This window comes from Echinops telfairi, unplaced genomic scaffold, assembly GCF_000313985.2.
Source record: "Echinops telfairi isolate 266 unplaced genomic scaffold, ASM31398v2 ScPeMD7_1;HRSCAF=3_0, whole genome shotgun sequence".
NCBI lineage: Eukaryota > Metazoa > Chordata > Mammalia > Afrosoricida > Tenrecidae > Echinops > Echinops telfairi.
The window spans coordinates 27,183,189-27,198,532 of NW_022103896.1; the positions used below are offsets into that span (position 1 = coordinate 27,183,189).

Consider the following 15,344-nt stretch of genomic DNA (forward strand, 5'->3'; position numbering starts at 1 on the left):
GGTATCAGGAGAGTCCCTCAATTGGAGAAGGACACCGTGCTTTCTTAAGTATGAGTATGAGGGGGGCGGGGACCAAAAAGGTCCTCGATGAGATTGACCCAGTGGCTGTCATTATGGGCCCAAACATAGCATCCGTTCTTTCACAATGGCAGAATATTGTGCAGTCTATTGTACAAAAGATAAGGAGATGGACCAGACGTGATGGCACCTGACTACATCAGTAAGTCGTTTAAATAAAGCAATGTGATGTTTGAATGTATCAAAGTTAGCTACACTTGACGGTGTTAAAATTTTAGAAATATTTGTATATTTTAAACCCCACTGTTTTCCATACAGAGAAATGACATAATGATAAATTTTATTAGGCATTTTATTATTTCCTTTCCACTCATAGTTAAATCGGCTTTCTGTTTGGAACATGATCTTTCTTGAAAGGTGCAGATGTGTTGAATTGTTTTACATAGTTTCCATCCATAAATTTAGTAATTACATAATTAAAGGACAAGTATAAAAATCAAATAAAAAGGCATTTTTAATGCTCTTTTGGTGAGCACTTCAGAACCGTACTTCCCATAAAACAAAAATGTTTTCCTAAAAATTATAATATGTTGATTTAGAGATGAATCAGATAATATTTACTTTTGGGGAAGAAGATGATTAACAAGAAGTCTTTAGACATCATTTTTAACTAAAATGTTAAGGAGTAAAGCTGATATTTTCTAATGTAACTCATTAATAAAAGAATGCCACTTAAAAGGAGTAAGAGTTAAATTTTTTCTATCTCAAAGAGGAGGAAAAAAATTAGAAAAAGAGAAGAGAGTCACAAAGTAAAACAGGACCAAACTACCAAAGGGGGAAAAAAAGTGGCTATTAGAAAGCTTTAATCACCGACCTCATGATTTCTGATCTCAATTAAATGCCAAATCCATTCAATTTACTTAAGAAAATTAATCTTAATTTTTTTACAGTTTTTTAGGTAAGGGTCATTATTTTTATGACCTGGCATATAAACATGAGGGATATCAACCAATTGGCATTTATCCTTTTTTGTTAGAGATAGGGAAAAAAAAGATGACTATTATATTGTAATACTTTGTTCTCTCTCTCCTCCTCTTTCTATTTTTTTGTTTTGTTTTTGTTTTGTTTTCACTTTATTTTTTGGATGGTTGGTGAATTGTTTGCTTCTCCTGGTTCCTGTTGATCAGTGGTGTTTGGCCAGTTTGTATTTTTCCAGACATCACTCCACGATGTTGTTGAGGTGTATGATGGGCCAACTCAGCAATCTTCTCTGTTATCTTCCCTCTCAGGATCCCATTCAGGTATCCTTTAATAAAACTGCCATGCCTCAGTTATTGACGCAAGACTGCCTTTGATTGGTGTTTTAGTGAAAGTTGAGATTTATATCATCCAATAAAAAAAATATTAAGTTGAAAATAGAATCACTTTTTTTAAAGAAGAGATGCACAATGACTAGTAACTAAAAAACTTGAGAAATCAAATATTTTCTAGGATTGTAATTACCAAGTAAAATATAATATTGAATCACCTAGTCTATTATGTTTAATGTACTATAAAATATTTAAGGACTCCTTAAAGTATGAGGCAATGTGTATCAAACTGTAATTAAAGTTTTTTGGTAAAAAAAAAAAAAGTTCCACTTGAAGTTGAACCCATAGAGAATATATTGTTAGAAGTAGGATATTTTAAAGTAATTTTGATGGAGCATAGATTGATGTTTTCAAATGACAAGTATAAATTAATGTAGCTTGTTAGGTTTACTGAATGAAAATTATTTATGATATCTTAGTGTTTGTTTTGTTGAGTAGGAGAATCACTTCCACTGAGTTCAGGTAATCAGATCACAATTCGATTTACTTCAGTTGGACCAATAACAGCTAAGGGATTTCACTTTGTTTATCAAGGTAAGTGACCCTGTAGCCTAGAAAACACGCTAAGGAATGATATCCGTTTCCATGCTATGTTCAGTTTCTCAACAATGAGATCGTCATAACCATATAGGAGAGACAAAAGGTTTACTTCCCCCTCCCCCGCTCCGTTGTTTCGTTTTCATTTTTAAATAGTTTTACTCTGTCTTTCCCCACTATCACTAGAGCGCTGTCATCAGGACCAAAGTCCCATCAGGCCTCTCTACTTCCATCTTCGTCCTCAATTTAGGTGTATGATGGCCCTTCTTCCCATATATTGTTTTCCGAACACCTGTTTTTTCCCCTGACAATTCTTTACTCTCCACATATTTTCACAGTTTTTCATAGCCTACTATTCTAAATTTAAGAATGTACAAAATGCATCTGTGGTTATATTTAGGCATGCCCCAGATAACATTACTGTATACTACAGTTACGAGTTCTCATTCTTTCAGAAAAATTCAAAAGTGTATCTAAGTTACTGAAGATTTCTGAGCAGATGAAATTTACTGACACAGTTTTTCGTAGTCCTGTAGACAATTGTAAAATGTAGCAACATTTTATGCTATTAAATAATATTATTTGAAATATTTTGCTTAAGTGATGTATGATGATTTACTAATTTTTCTCATATGGATCTTAAACTTTATTCCTAAGATTTTTATAACATTTATGCTCTTAGATCCTCTTAGATGCTTTTTAGTCTCTCTTGTCCCGTTTATCATTTGGGTTTAATATTACACTGTTCCATTATAATAGTATTTCCCTTATTAGCAAATTGAGGTATTGTGTGATTGAAAAGGCACTTTGAAACACAGAGAGATTTTTAAAATATAATTCATGTGATAGGAATGGATCTATTTAGATTTCATCATCTCATTTTGGGCTGTCGTCAGTCTCTTTACTCCCATCTGTATGTGTTTTAAAAAGAAAAAACATCCTGTTATCATTCTATTTTACTAAACAAACAAACAAGTCACAATTGAAGGACATAACTATAAAACCTACATGCAATTTCAATTTGATATTATACTATTATTAAAGTAAAGATGTCTATTGTTGTTAATCTGTTGGATTTAAGTTCTGTTTAGTTACTTTTTTATCAATAGCAAACATATTTTGAAGTCCTAAGTTTGTCACCATACTATTAAATTAGTACTATTTGTGTTGCTCTTTAAATTGGTGTTAAGGAATAAACAATGAAAAAAATGTAATATTACCTTTTGTAACATAACACACTTTTTGGCTGTATATCCCAGTTTTAAAAGAAAAAAACTAAACTAGATAGATAGATGATTGATAGATAGATAAATGTGGTTCAGCTTTCATTTCATAAATTAAAATGTTTAACTCTAAGATTATATTACAATATTAATTAAAAGTTTACTGAAACAAAGATAGTAAAACATACTTAATGTTATTTGGGGGGATTTTGTTTTAAAGTATATTGTTTAAAAGAATTAAAATTAAATGTGTTCAAATGAAATTTCTGAATTGTAATAGCAATTTATGGCTATAGATAGCACTATTTGTATTCAGTTTTAAATTGTATTTTATAGTTTTTACTTTTAAATGTTAACATAAATATTCAAATTATTAAATCAAGTTCTAGCAAAAAATGAAAACATCTTTGATCTATTTAGTCACATTTAAAATATATATTTCCCTACCAAATATGAAATTAAAGGCAGCAAATATTTGTGTGCAGCTGTTCCTAGAACGAGTTCTACACAGTGCAGCTCTGTGCCGGAGCCACGATTTGGAAGAAGGATTGGCAATGAATTCGCAGTGGGTTCATTGGTTCTTTTTGAATGCAGCCCAGGCTACATTCTCCATGGGTCCTTAGCAATCAGATGCGACACAGTGCCTAATTCTTTGGCCCAGTGGAATGATTCCTTACCTACTTGTATTGGTGAGTATATAAATGTTAATGCTTCGTAATGCTACATATTTTCTATCAGAATTACTTATATTGCTTCTCTCAATTCTTCAATTTCATCTTCAATAGCTCTGTGTTAAATACAAAACTATAATATACTCTATCTAAATATGAACATGATCTGGAGCACAAGTACTGGAAACATCTCTGTGGAAATTGACTGATAACTGCCGCCATCAGCTTGCAGGACTGAAATACAAAGGGTCTTCAGAAGTTCAGGGGGAAAATTCCTTATTTTTCTTTCAATTCCATATTTTTCACAAACACTTTTAATTCTCCTTCTACACATACAATTTTAAATTACATATAGACTGTAGATGTTACCAGTATGGAACTATTAAGGCATTGCATCTCTTTGAGATCGATCTGAATTTTGATTTTTAAAAGTAAATACAAAGATTTCCATACTATAATATATGCAATTCAAATCAGAAGCAGGTTTCTATGTTCACATTTACTTTACAGCAAATAGTTTAGAAATGTGTGTTAGCAAGTAAACTTGTATTTTGTTTTTACTTTTTGTAGTCACAAAATATACATAGAAAGGCATAAATTTCAAAAATACCTTGGTATACTGGTTACAAGTTTGACTGGGATCTGAAAGGTCAATAGTTCGAAACCACCAGCCATTCTGTGGGAGAGAGATTGGGCTTTCTACTCCTGTAAACAGTTACAGTCTCAGAAACCCAAAGGGCAGTTCTTCCCTGTCCTATAGGGTACCTGCAAGTCGGCCTCTCAACTCAACTGCAGTGAGTTTGGATTGGGTGTTTATATCTAGCATACATTGTTGAGTATATACTAGTTAACATATGGTCCTTTTAGTGATTGCTAATCTTGTAGTACTTCAGGATCATCACAATCACTTTGGTTTCTAATAGAGTTTTATAGATGTAAACACTGTACAGTCAGAAGTTGCTTTCTCCCTGTCCCAGAATATCTGGAAATATTGTTTTAAATGACATATTATTACATTTTTAAAAAATGATCATATTAATCTTGGTCTTATGAACTGATTTCTGTCTTACTAAACATGTATTGTTAAATGGTTTGGAAAATTCGAGTATTTTGTTTGTTTTTATAATCGAAGCTAAGCAGAATTTTCTATTCTCAAATCTCAATTTTCAATTCTCGATTTTCCTGTAGAGGAGTCAATGATATGGGTATGACTACACATATTAAACACATTGTCAAATATGGAATATGTTTAACAATATTTATTGTCACCCCCTAGGAAAAAATGGCCTGCCCATACTTAAATTTTAATTCTTTTAAACGCATTTGACTCACATGATGGTTTAGAACAACAACAAAAAGCTTTGTAAAACTGAGAAATGATATGGAAAGTTCATTTGTTCAAATGGAGGAAAGTAATGGTAAATTTTACTGATGTGCACTCATAGAAAATAAACTTTAATATAATATATGTCCTCTGATATAATTATAAAATAGATGGAACAATTTTTATCAACTCCAAACAAGACATAAAACCTGTGTTGGGACAATGGTATAAATAGACATTGACACAAATAAAAAACAGTGATGGTCACCTGATTCTCTGATTCTGCTATTACCATTCCTCTAAACATTTCCTCTCAGGATATTTCATGGGGAATTTTTCTTATAAGTATTTTTTTTAATCACTGGGGAAAAATGTATTGTTTTAGTATTCATTGAAATAATATGAGCTAAAACACCAGAAGATGATAAATAAGGAATCAACCTTTTCATCTTTTAGTATGGTTATCATTTACTTACTGCTTACTACTCTGTAGGTCCATGCAAAATAATTTAAATACTTATTTAATATATTCTTCACAGAAATCTCTAGTGAAGTTATTTTGAAATTTTTGTTGTTGCAATGGGCCATCAAACCTATTTTAGTTCATAGCAACATGACATGACCAGGTAGAATTTTCTCATAAATTTTCCTACACCGAAATCTTTAAAGAAGATTTCCAGTGGTGCAATGGTTAAATACTTAGCTGCTCACTGAAAGACCTATTCTTGGAATACGTCAGCTGCTCTGCAGAACGATGTGGCGGGCTGCTTCCATAAAGAGTGTGGCGAGAAACCGTAGGAGGGGGCATTTCTAGTCTATCCTATATGACTACAGGCATGAGTATAGTTTCTAAGGCAGTAGGTCATTGATTATTCTCCCACCAAGTAGCTGATCATTTTGAACCTCTGAATAAACTGACGCAAAGAGAAAGAAGGAGCCCTCGTGGCACAGTAGTTAAAGTACTCAACTCTACACCCAAATGTTGGTGGTTTGAACCCACCGCTGTCTGCTTCTGTAAATGATCCCCACCCATTGCCATTGAGTCGATTCCAGTTCAATATCTTACAAACCTTATGTGACAGCTTTACTCTGTCCTACAGGGTTGCTATGAGCCAGAATTGACTAGATGACAGACAGCAAGAGAAGTAGAGCAGTCCTGTGAAGTGTTGTAGCACAGAATGGAAGACGGGGGCAAGATTTGAAATGAACATGTTCTCTCTTCAAAGCCCAAGCTAATCAATGAAGTACTGCTTCTCAATATCTTTTGTTCACAAGCTAATGCTTTCCTCATTTCCTTTCTGCATCTTATCGTAATGTAGAATGCTTGATCATATTAAAACACACTTTTGATATTTAACAAGCAAAGGAGAATGAATCGACCAGATTTGTTTTTAAACAAGTTTTGTGCCTTGCGTAGGACGAGGCCAAATGGGATCTATAGTGCTTTGTTCTCACAAAAATAAGACACAAATTTTCCTTCTCCTGAACCATGATATATGTTGACATCCTTTTGATATAAAATAGTAATAAATAGATTATATTAAACTGAAGGACTCATGAGCTGAGAGAAATGTTCCTCTATGTCTATGCCAAAATTAGTCATGCAATATGCATAAATTGAAAATTGCATTGCTTTAGATCAGTTTAATAATTGAAGATAGAGCCGTGATAACAATAAATCTCTTCAGCCCCACAATGGATTATTAAATATTTCTTTATGAATTTCAGAAATTAGTCATGGTTTCTGCTTTACTTTCCCCAGTAATTGTTTATATCATTTCTGTGGCACTTTTCATTTATTTGTGTAAATATTGATAGACCATATCAATGTCATATACTAGACAATGGGTAAATGATCTTTCTCATTTAGTCTATATGTATGATGAAAATTCCTTCAGGATATTCATATATTCTAAAAAGAGAATGTTATGATGAGCTATGGATGCTCATAAACTAGCTCATTAATCTTTAAATATCTTTGAAAAAATCCATCTATTCTTCAGAAGTGTTTAAACCCCTGAGTATGCAAAACACTAAAACATAAATTAGCTATTTACTATTTAAAGGTTCTCTTTGTATATTTTTAATGATTATGCCCTAATTAACTGTCAACTTTTATGAATAATAATGTAAAACTGAATAAAGATCTCAGAGTTGGGAATTAAGCACATCATTCGCATAAGAGTTTAGTTGTGGCTACACATCTTGAACTTTGACCTTAAGATTGAATTAAAATGAGTCACAGCTGAGTTGGCATGGGCTGGATGATAGTGAGAGACACTGTGATAGAGGGCGTTCTAGGGGCACAATATGAACTTGGGTGTTAACTGAAACACGGGCAGTTCAAACCCACCAGTGGTTCCATGGGAGGAAAGACCAGATGGTCTTCTCCCGAAATGATAAAACCAAACTAACCCCATTGCTGTCAGGTTGTTCCAACTCACAGGGACCCACTAAGACCAAATAGAATTATTACGTAGACTCTCTAAAACTGTAAATCTTACAGAAGATGACGGCCATATCTTCTCCCGTGGAGCCACTCGTGGTTTGAACGTGTGCTTTTCAGTCAGCACCCAAGCAATTACCACCAGGCCACCACGGATCCTAGAGAGATAACAGATTATGAAACTCGTTGGACCTGCTCTACTCTTTCAGAGAAAGTTATTATGATAGAGAATTGATTTGATTGCACACGGAACAACGGCATGCATATGAAAAATGTACATCATAGCTTTGATCCTCAGTTTCTAAGAGGATAAGATAGGGAAACAAGAGAACTGGTTTGATTATTGTTTTTTATGTAGGAAAATAGTTTTAATGGAGCTATGAGGTTGTTGAAAGCCAGTCAAGGCCCTGGCATTGTCCACAAAAGTCAACAAGTAGGGAAGTATGATTGGTTTGGGTTGTTGACATCATTATTTGTATTATAAATCCACCAGGAGGGAGGACCCCGGTTCTAAAGATATTAAACCTTGGATATGGAGTTTCCATGCATTGTACATAAAGAGACTGATATTACTCATTTTATATTGCTGACGTTCTTGTTTTCTTTATTTCCCCCTCATTCGAGTGTATGTGTATCTATTCTCCAACTAGTGAGTTACCCTTCTTTTCTTTCCCAAGCCTTTTTACCATCAAATAATACTTCTTTTAGTATCCAAAACCATTTCCTGACATTTCATAAAAGAAAAAAAGTCAACTTACTCCATCAAGTCAATGCTGACTCACAGCAACCCTATAGCACGGGGCAGGGATGCCTTGTGAATTTCCAAGACTGGAAGTGTTTATAGGAGAAGAAAGCCTAGTTTTTCCCCCTCAGAGGTGATAGTGATTTTGAACTGCCAACCTTGTGCTTAGTCGCCCAATACGTAAACAGTAGGCCACTAGGGCTCCTGATTTTCATAATAGTGGTCCTATAAAATATTTGTCTTTTTGTAATTGCCTTGTTTTACTCAGCATGATGTCCTCCAGGTTAATCCACATTCTGAGATGTTTCACAGATTAACTGCTGTTCTAATATTTTGTAGTATTCCGTTGTCCGTATGTACCATCATTTTCTTATTCACACTTCAATTGGTGGGTACACAGGGTTTGTCACCTTTTAGCCCTGGTCGTCCTGTCAGGTAAGTGTCCGATGGTTAACCACCAGGCAAACAATGATGAACCTCCAGCCCCTCCTTGCTCCTCTGGAGAAAATGGAGTCTCTCTGCTCCCATAGAGATTGACACCTTCAAAAATGCACGTAGCATTTCTATGAATTGGAATCCACTTGGTAACAGTTGATTGTCGTTTTATTGGGTTTGGTTTTACTGCTGAGAGTAGTTTTACAATGAACACAAGTATACATGTATACGAGTCTTGACGCTCATATCTCTAGGTTGTATACTAAGTGATGGGATTCCATGACTTTCTGTGCCTTGCTTTTTAAGGAAGTACCAAACTATTCTCCGTAGTGATTCATTATTTTACTGTCCCCAAATCAATATATAAGGGTTGTCGTTTCTTCTGTTATTTTTTTCCCTTTTAACTCTGCTATAAAGTTTAGGCAGGATGATATCTCATTGTGGTTTTGCTTTGCAGCTGTCTAATAACTAATGCAGTAATCTCATAGGCAGCTAGCCTTGGGCTACCCCGCTAGTCTTAAGGTTGCCAATTCAAATTAACCATCCACTCCAAAATAGAAAGGAGAGGCTGTCTGCTCCCATACAGATTGACATTCTTGGAAACTCTTAGAAGCTGTTATACTTCGACCTATATCAGGTCACTGTGAGTCAGAATAGACTCAAGCTCACTGAGTGGTCAGGGAATGGCCAATGATCTTAAATATTTCTTCAGACACTGGTTGGTCACCTGAAGGTTTTCATTGGTCTGTTCATGTCCTACACCCATCTTTAAATTGGATTATTTCTCCTTTCTTTTGTTGAAGTTTTCGGATTTTCGAGAAATCTTACAGATTAGTCCCTTGTCTGATATGACATTGCCAAAAATATTTTCTTAGTCTCTTGTTCTTTTTATTATTTTAATGAATATTGTGATGCACGTAAGCAACTAATTTTTATTAGCTCCCAGGCATCTAATGTGCCTTTGGTTGCTTGTCCATTGGGTTTCTGCACAGGGCTCTTTACGTCACATGGTCTGTTCTGCCGTGGAGTCAATTGCAATCCATCGCAACCCTTGAGAGTGCTTCTGAGACTCTGGATCTTTAGGGAAGCAGACATCCTCCCTTTCTCCTGCAGAACTATTAGTGTGTTTGAACTCGAGACCTTGTGATCAGGAGCCAATTCCCAACCCACAGCACCACCTTTATGCCATGTATTAGGGCTCCAATATATAACCCTATTTTTTCGCTGATAGCTTATGTAGTTTTACATTTAGTAGAGATAAAGAGTTCGGTAGTACTGATTATCTATTGCTGATCTGTTGTTTTAACAACACTCAAAGTTACTGTCTGTAGGAATTATCTCCTGTAGATGATCTTTGCATTTGGAAAAAAGCTGAATCAATCCCTGCCATGCATTCCAACTAGAATAATTTAGTATTCCTTGTATCCAAGACTCTTCTTTTAATAATATTTCGGAAAAAGTTGTTGGAAACATTGTAATTTCAAAAAGTATAATCATAAGTATTCATTAGGATAAGCTACTTAGGAGAATATGAAAAGAAGACAAGAAATGGAGAGAAAATAATAAAATATGTGCAATATTTATATTATTTTAAAAGATGTACCACCACACAGAAAAGTCAATAAATGATAATGATGAGAGATAGTGTAACATTACACTATCTGAATATAGATTATTCTTAGCATGGGCAGCAACTATCACCAAAGACAAGAAGTCTATGGAAGATGTTAATACTAAGCAGTAGCCCCTGGCTTTCAATAATATTAGGAATACATGCAAGTGTAGTATCCCACAGCCTAAACTCAACAGAAACTCACTACTTTAAGGGAAAACATGTGTATTCAGGGGCTCATAAAAGAATCCCATTGTCAGAAACCAAGTTGTTTATAGTTTCATTCACTTTTTGAAAAACTTTCTTTATCCATAGAACAGACTACTTTTTACTGTGAATTGGTAGAAACAACATATACTACATACATATAATACATTACATGCATGTAAATCTCACCAGATGAAACACACAGGAATAAAATTAAGTGCATCTGTGGAGGAAAAAATTACACAGAAGCTCAATATCATGGGCTAGAATAGGGTAGAGGTTGACTATAGCATAGAACATCAATAGCACATATACAAGTTGAACTTGAAGGTGAAGAACATTAAAACAAGTTCATTACAGCAAGCGAAGGAAAATTAAACCTGAAAACAACATACAACTTTGAGTGTGCTTCATGTAAATTTAGAGACTTTTTCAAAAATAAATTTGGCACACTGAATAGCAATGAATGAATCACAGACAAGTGCATGGTGCATAAAGAAAGGAAATGACCATTAGAAAAACAAGAAAAGAGAGTCCAAATTGAGTATCAGAAGAAGCTCTGACGCTTATTTACCAAGTGCGATGCTAACGCAAATGAAGAAATGGTGAAGTCAGAGAGCTGAGCGAACAATCTGAGAGGGCAGCTGACGGACACAAAGTCTTCAATGACCTGTGTAAAGACCTGGAGCTAAAAACCAAAAGAGAAAAACACGTAACTTTTCAAATGAGAAAACTAAAGAGAAAATCCTAGTTAAGGTGTGCAATTCTGAGGGAAGATTCTTTGGGTACTATTTTGAATAATGTAAGAAGCATGGAAAAGGGGCGGGGATACACCAAGTCACTGTACCAAAATTAGTCAATGTGTCATTTTAGGATCTAGCACATGATCAAGGTCAATAGTACTGAAGGAATAAATCCAAGTGGTCATGAGGCATTAGCAAATAATAATGCTTGAAGACTTGGCAAAATGACAATTGACAAAATGACAATTGAGATGTTTAAACAAGTGGTTACAACACTAGAAGCGCTTACTCCTTCCTGTATACCATGAAATTTGGAAAACTGCTACCTGGCCAACTAACAGAAAGAGAACCCTATATACGCCCATTCCAAAGAAAAATGTCCCAGTAAAATGTAGAGGTTATCAACAACATAATTAATACCAAATAAAATTTGGAGGAAGATGATTCAGAATGGTTGCAGCAGTCGATCAAGAGGGAACTGCCAACACTTGAGTCAGATTCAGAGGAGGGCACATTAACAAGGCAATATCACTGGTGACATCACAGAGATATTGGCTGAAAATGTTTACCCGTCTTTTGTGGACTATACAAAGCAATTCTAATGTGTGGATCATAACAGTTTATGATGACCATTGCAGAGATTTGGGAACACAATTGTTTCATGAAGAAACTATTCATTAAACAAGAGCGGTCCTGAAAACAGACCGTGAGTATAATGAGTAGCTTAACATTACAAAAGGTGTGTGGCCTCAGGGTTCTGTCTTTTGACCATACTTAGTCAATCTCTATATTGAGCAAAGAATTCCAGAAGCTGGACTATAAGCAGAAGAATGTAGCATCAGATTTGAAGGAAGACTCAGTAACAAACTGCAGGTGACACAACCATATTTACTAAGAGGGAAGACCTCAAGTCCCCGCTAATGAGAATCAGACGACACCCTTCAGTATGGGCTGTAACCCAAACAAAATCCCCACAACTGGCTCTATACGCAACATCATGATCAACAGAGAAAAGACTGACATTTTAAGAATTTCATTTTATTTGGATCAACAATCAACACCCATGTCAGTAGGCATCAATAAATAAAATGACAAAAATCATTGGGTGTATCTGCTGGGACAAAATCTCCTTTAAAACTTTAGTATTTTAGCTTTTTTTTTTTTAAAAAAGCAAAGATGTCACTTTGAGGACCCAGGTGGTTATGCTGAAGAAGATAGCTAATTTCAGGTTTTGTCTCTGGTTCAGTTTCTAATCTTTGCATATATAAAAATTTATCTTAATGTTCTATTTCTATCTATGTGATAGTTAGGTTTTATATCAGTTTGGATGGGCCATGATTCTCCCATGATATGACCTAACATAGTGTGGTCAGCTCCATGATGGGATCTTCTGGGAAGCAGCCCTGTAGTTAATCTAGTCCCAGTCTTGATAGTTGAGAGAGGCTTCATTGGGGGAGACTGACAGTGTATGGAAACTATCTCACTTCTTCTACTGCTAGATCTAGATCCTGCATCTGATTGGTAGGCCCCCTGTTGCATCACCTGCCAATCCCAAGAGCCATCAGCTGACTGCCAACTTTGGATTCATTCAGCTCTGTATTCACCAGCCTGTGTTCTTCCGGCTTGATCCTCCTTTCTGTTCTTCAGTGCCTGCAGCTATAAGAGTTTGGAAACACCTTGAGCTTACATTTGACCCACACACTTAAGTCAGATTGATTTACCTATTTCTACCACTGTCTGAGCCACTTCCATATATAAATCTCTTTCCATATACGAACACATACAAAAGTCCTTGTTTTGCTTCTTTAGAGAACCGAGCCTAACACAGACAATACTGATTTTCATTTGAAAATGTCTGAATAAAAATGTTAAGCTGGATCTCTTAAGAGTCAAATGTGAGAGATACATTCAGAAATAAGTTGATATTAAAGACATCTATTTAATTGGTGTTCATTTATAAATCATCCTGTTCCCTTCACTTGGAGGACATGCATCCCCCAGATATATATTTGTCTCACTTCATCATTTAATCCTTGTCACCACTTGATTATCTTTCTTGGGCACACTAACTAACATTATTTTATGCAACAATTCCCTATTCACTATTTATATCTGAATGTTATTTTTCCATTACAGCAACCACATCCACCCACTATTTTATGCTATTTTATAATCTCTCTCCCCCTCACACTGTCCTCATCAATATACACTGACTTTGTACCTAACTGCATGGTTAGGTTCCAAAGACTAGTTTCTTATGTAAAAGTTGTCTTTCTCCCAGTCAGCATGGTGCTCTTTGCCTCCACAAAGACCCTTGTACCTTGTTTTTCTACCAGTTTGTTCTGGAGCCCAGAGGGAAACCTCAGGAAGAGGAGGCTCCTGGTTCTCTGGGCAGGTGATGCCCAGTCACAGAAGTGGCAGAAGTCTCTTTATAAAAAGATAATTCCTATCCCCTTGACAAAATTCCATAGCTAGAATAGACTCTTGTCTCTTCCTCCTGGCCAGCAGCTCCTGCATCCTGTGTGCCACCTGAATACCCAGTGCCCACTGCAGGCTTTGCCCAACTCTTCCACTTGACCAGGTCAATAAAAACTGACCTGTGTTGTCTCCCTCCTTCTCACTAACTCATTTTCCTCCTCCTTTTTCCTCTCTTGCCTTCCAAAGTGAAAGCAAGGACAAACTCACTTCCTGAGAGTTGATTCTGACTCACAGTGATCCTATGAGGCAGGGTGGAGCTGCCTCTGTGGTTGTGAGACTGAACTCTTTATGGAGTGGACAGCCTCATCTTTATTCTGTGGAGTGGCTGATGGGGTCCAACCCTTGAACTTGCAATTGAATAGCACAGCATGTAGCCCAGGCCACAACCTAAGCTCCTTATTAATGTGCAAAGTAGTTGCAAAGTAGAGTTTTACTATTCATCAATGGGAGATGTTGGATAATGAGGTTATTGATAAGTGAGAAGCAGGTGTGCTGTTTCCATGCTCAACTAAAGCAGGAGCAAACACAAACAGATGTTCCACTAACATGTGTTCAATGAACTGATGTTGGTGAGGTGTTGTAGCCATCCAACAACTCTGGCCATCTTCCTTCCATCGTCTACTACTTAGTGTGTCTTCATTTTGAATGTTTCACCCCAATGTGACACTCTGCTTAATTCCGCATGCTTAGATCTTTATCAGCAGATCTGGAGCTTAAAACTCTTCTGAAAACTGCCGGAAACATAACTAGGTGAAACACAGATACTGAATTTACATATCACATAGGGAATTTTATTCCAAGACAGAGAGAAAGCCCACTTAGGAATTGGTCTTTTAAATCTAATCTTTTATAATCTATTTACAGGATTTTATACTGATCATTTTTTCTTTCTTCACGACTCATTGCACTCAGTTAACAATTTAAGACAAGTGAGCATCCAAGCATCCAATCGAAACCGAAGAATGCAGCTTTTTGCATTCCGAATACTTTTCCACATTCCTAATGCATTCCAATTGTACTGTTCCATTTCCACAGTTCATATTACTACCATCAACACTTTTCTTTTTGCCTTTCCCTCATGCAAAGGAAAAAATGTGTAATAAGTTGTGCAGTAATTTTGTGCAGGATACTAAACTGAAACTCTTGAGTAAGGAACAGCCCCATTAGATGTTTTCTCAAATGTGCATATAGCTGAGTGATAGATTACTAAATTAGAGAATTCCACTTATTTAAACAATCAATCTAGAAAACAATAATGTCTGCATACTGATCTGTAAGAAGCTCAGGGTCCAGTGGTTAAAGCCCTGGCTGCTGGTCTAAAAGTTGGCAACTTGAACCCCTCAACCGCTCTCCAAGAAGAAACATTTGGAAATGGGCTCTTAAAAAGATTTATAGTCCTACAAACCCTATGGGGTTGTTCTATTTGACTTATAGAGTTTTTATGGGTTAGAATAGGCTCCACAGCAAGGTTTTCTGGGGCTTTGCACCACTCTGTCGTCTCCCCATTCTTAAGTATATTACAATAAAATACATCAATA

The 15,344-nt window shown here is 35.7% G+C and overlaps 1 protein-coding gene across 2 annotated transcripts in view; it reads left to right on the forward strand.

The window, feature by feature from the left end:
• Positions 1–15,344, forward strand: part of CSMD3 (CUB and Sushi multiple domains 3) — a 1,328,144-nt gene that overhangs the window by 1,137,656 nt on the left and 175,144 nt on the right. The window contains exons 33-35 of one of the 2 annotated variants that reach the window (XM_045286022.1): positions 1,206–1,319; positions 1,827–1,922; positions 3,634–3,837. In XM_045286022.1, the coding sequence (XP_045141957.1) occupies positions 1,206–1,319; positions 1,827–1,922; positions 3,634–3,837 (414 nt within the window). The remainder of the gene's footprint in view (positions 1–1,205; positions 1,320–1,826; positions 1,923–3,633; positions 3,838–15,344) is intronic. The other variant, XM_030887469.2, reaches the window with a different exon arrangement.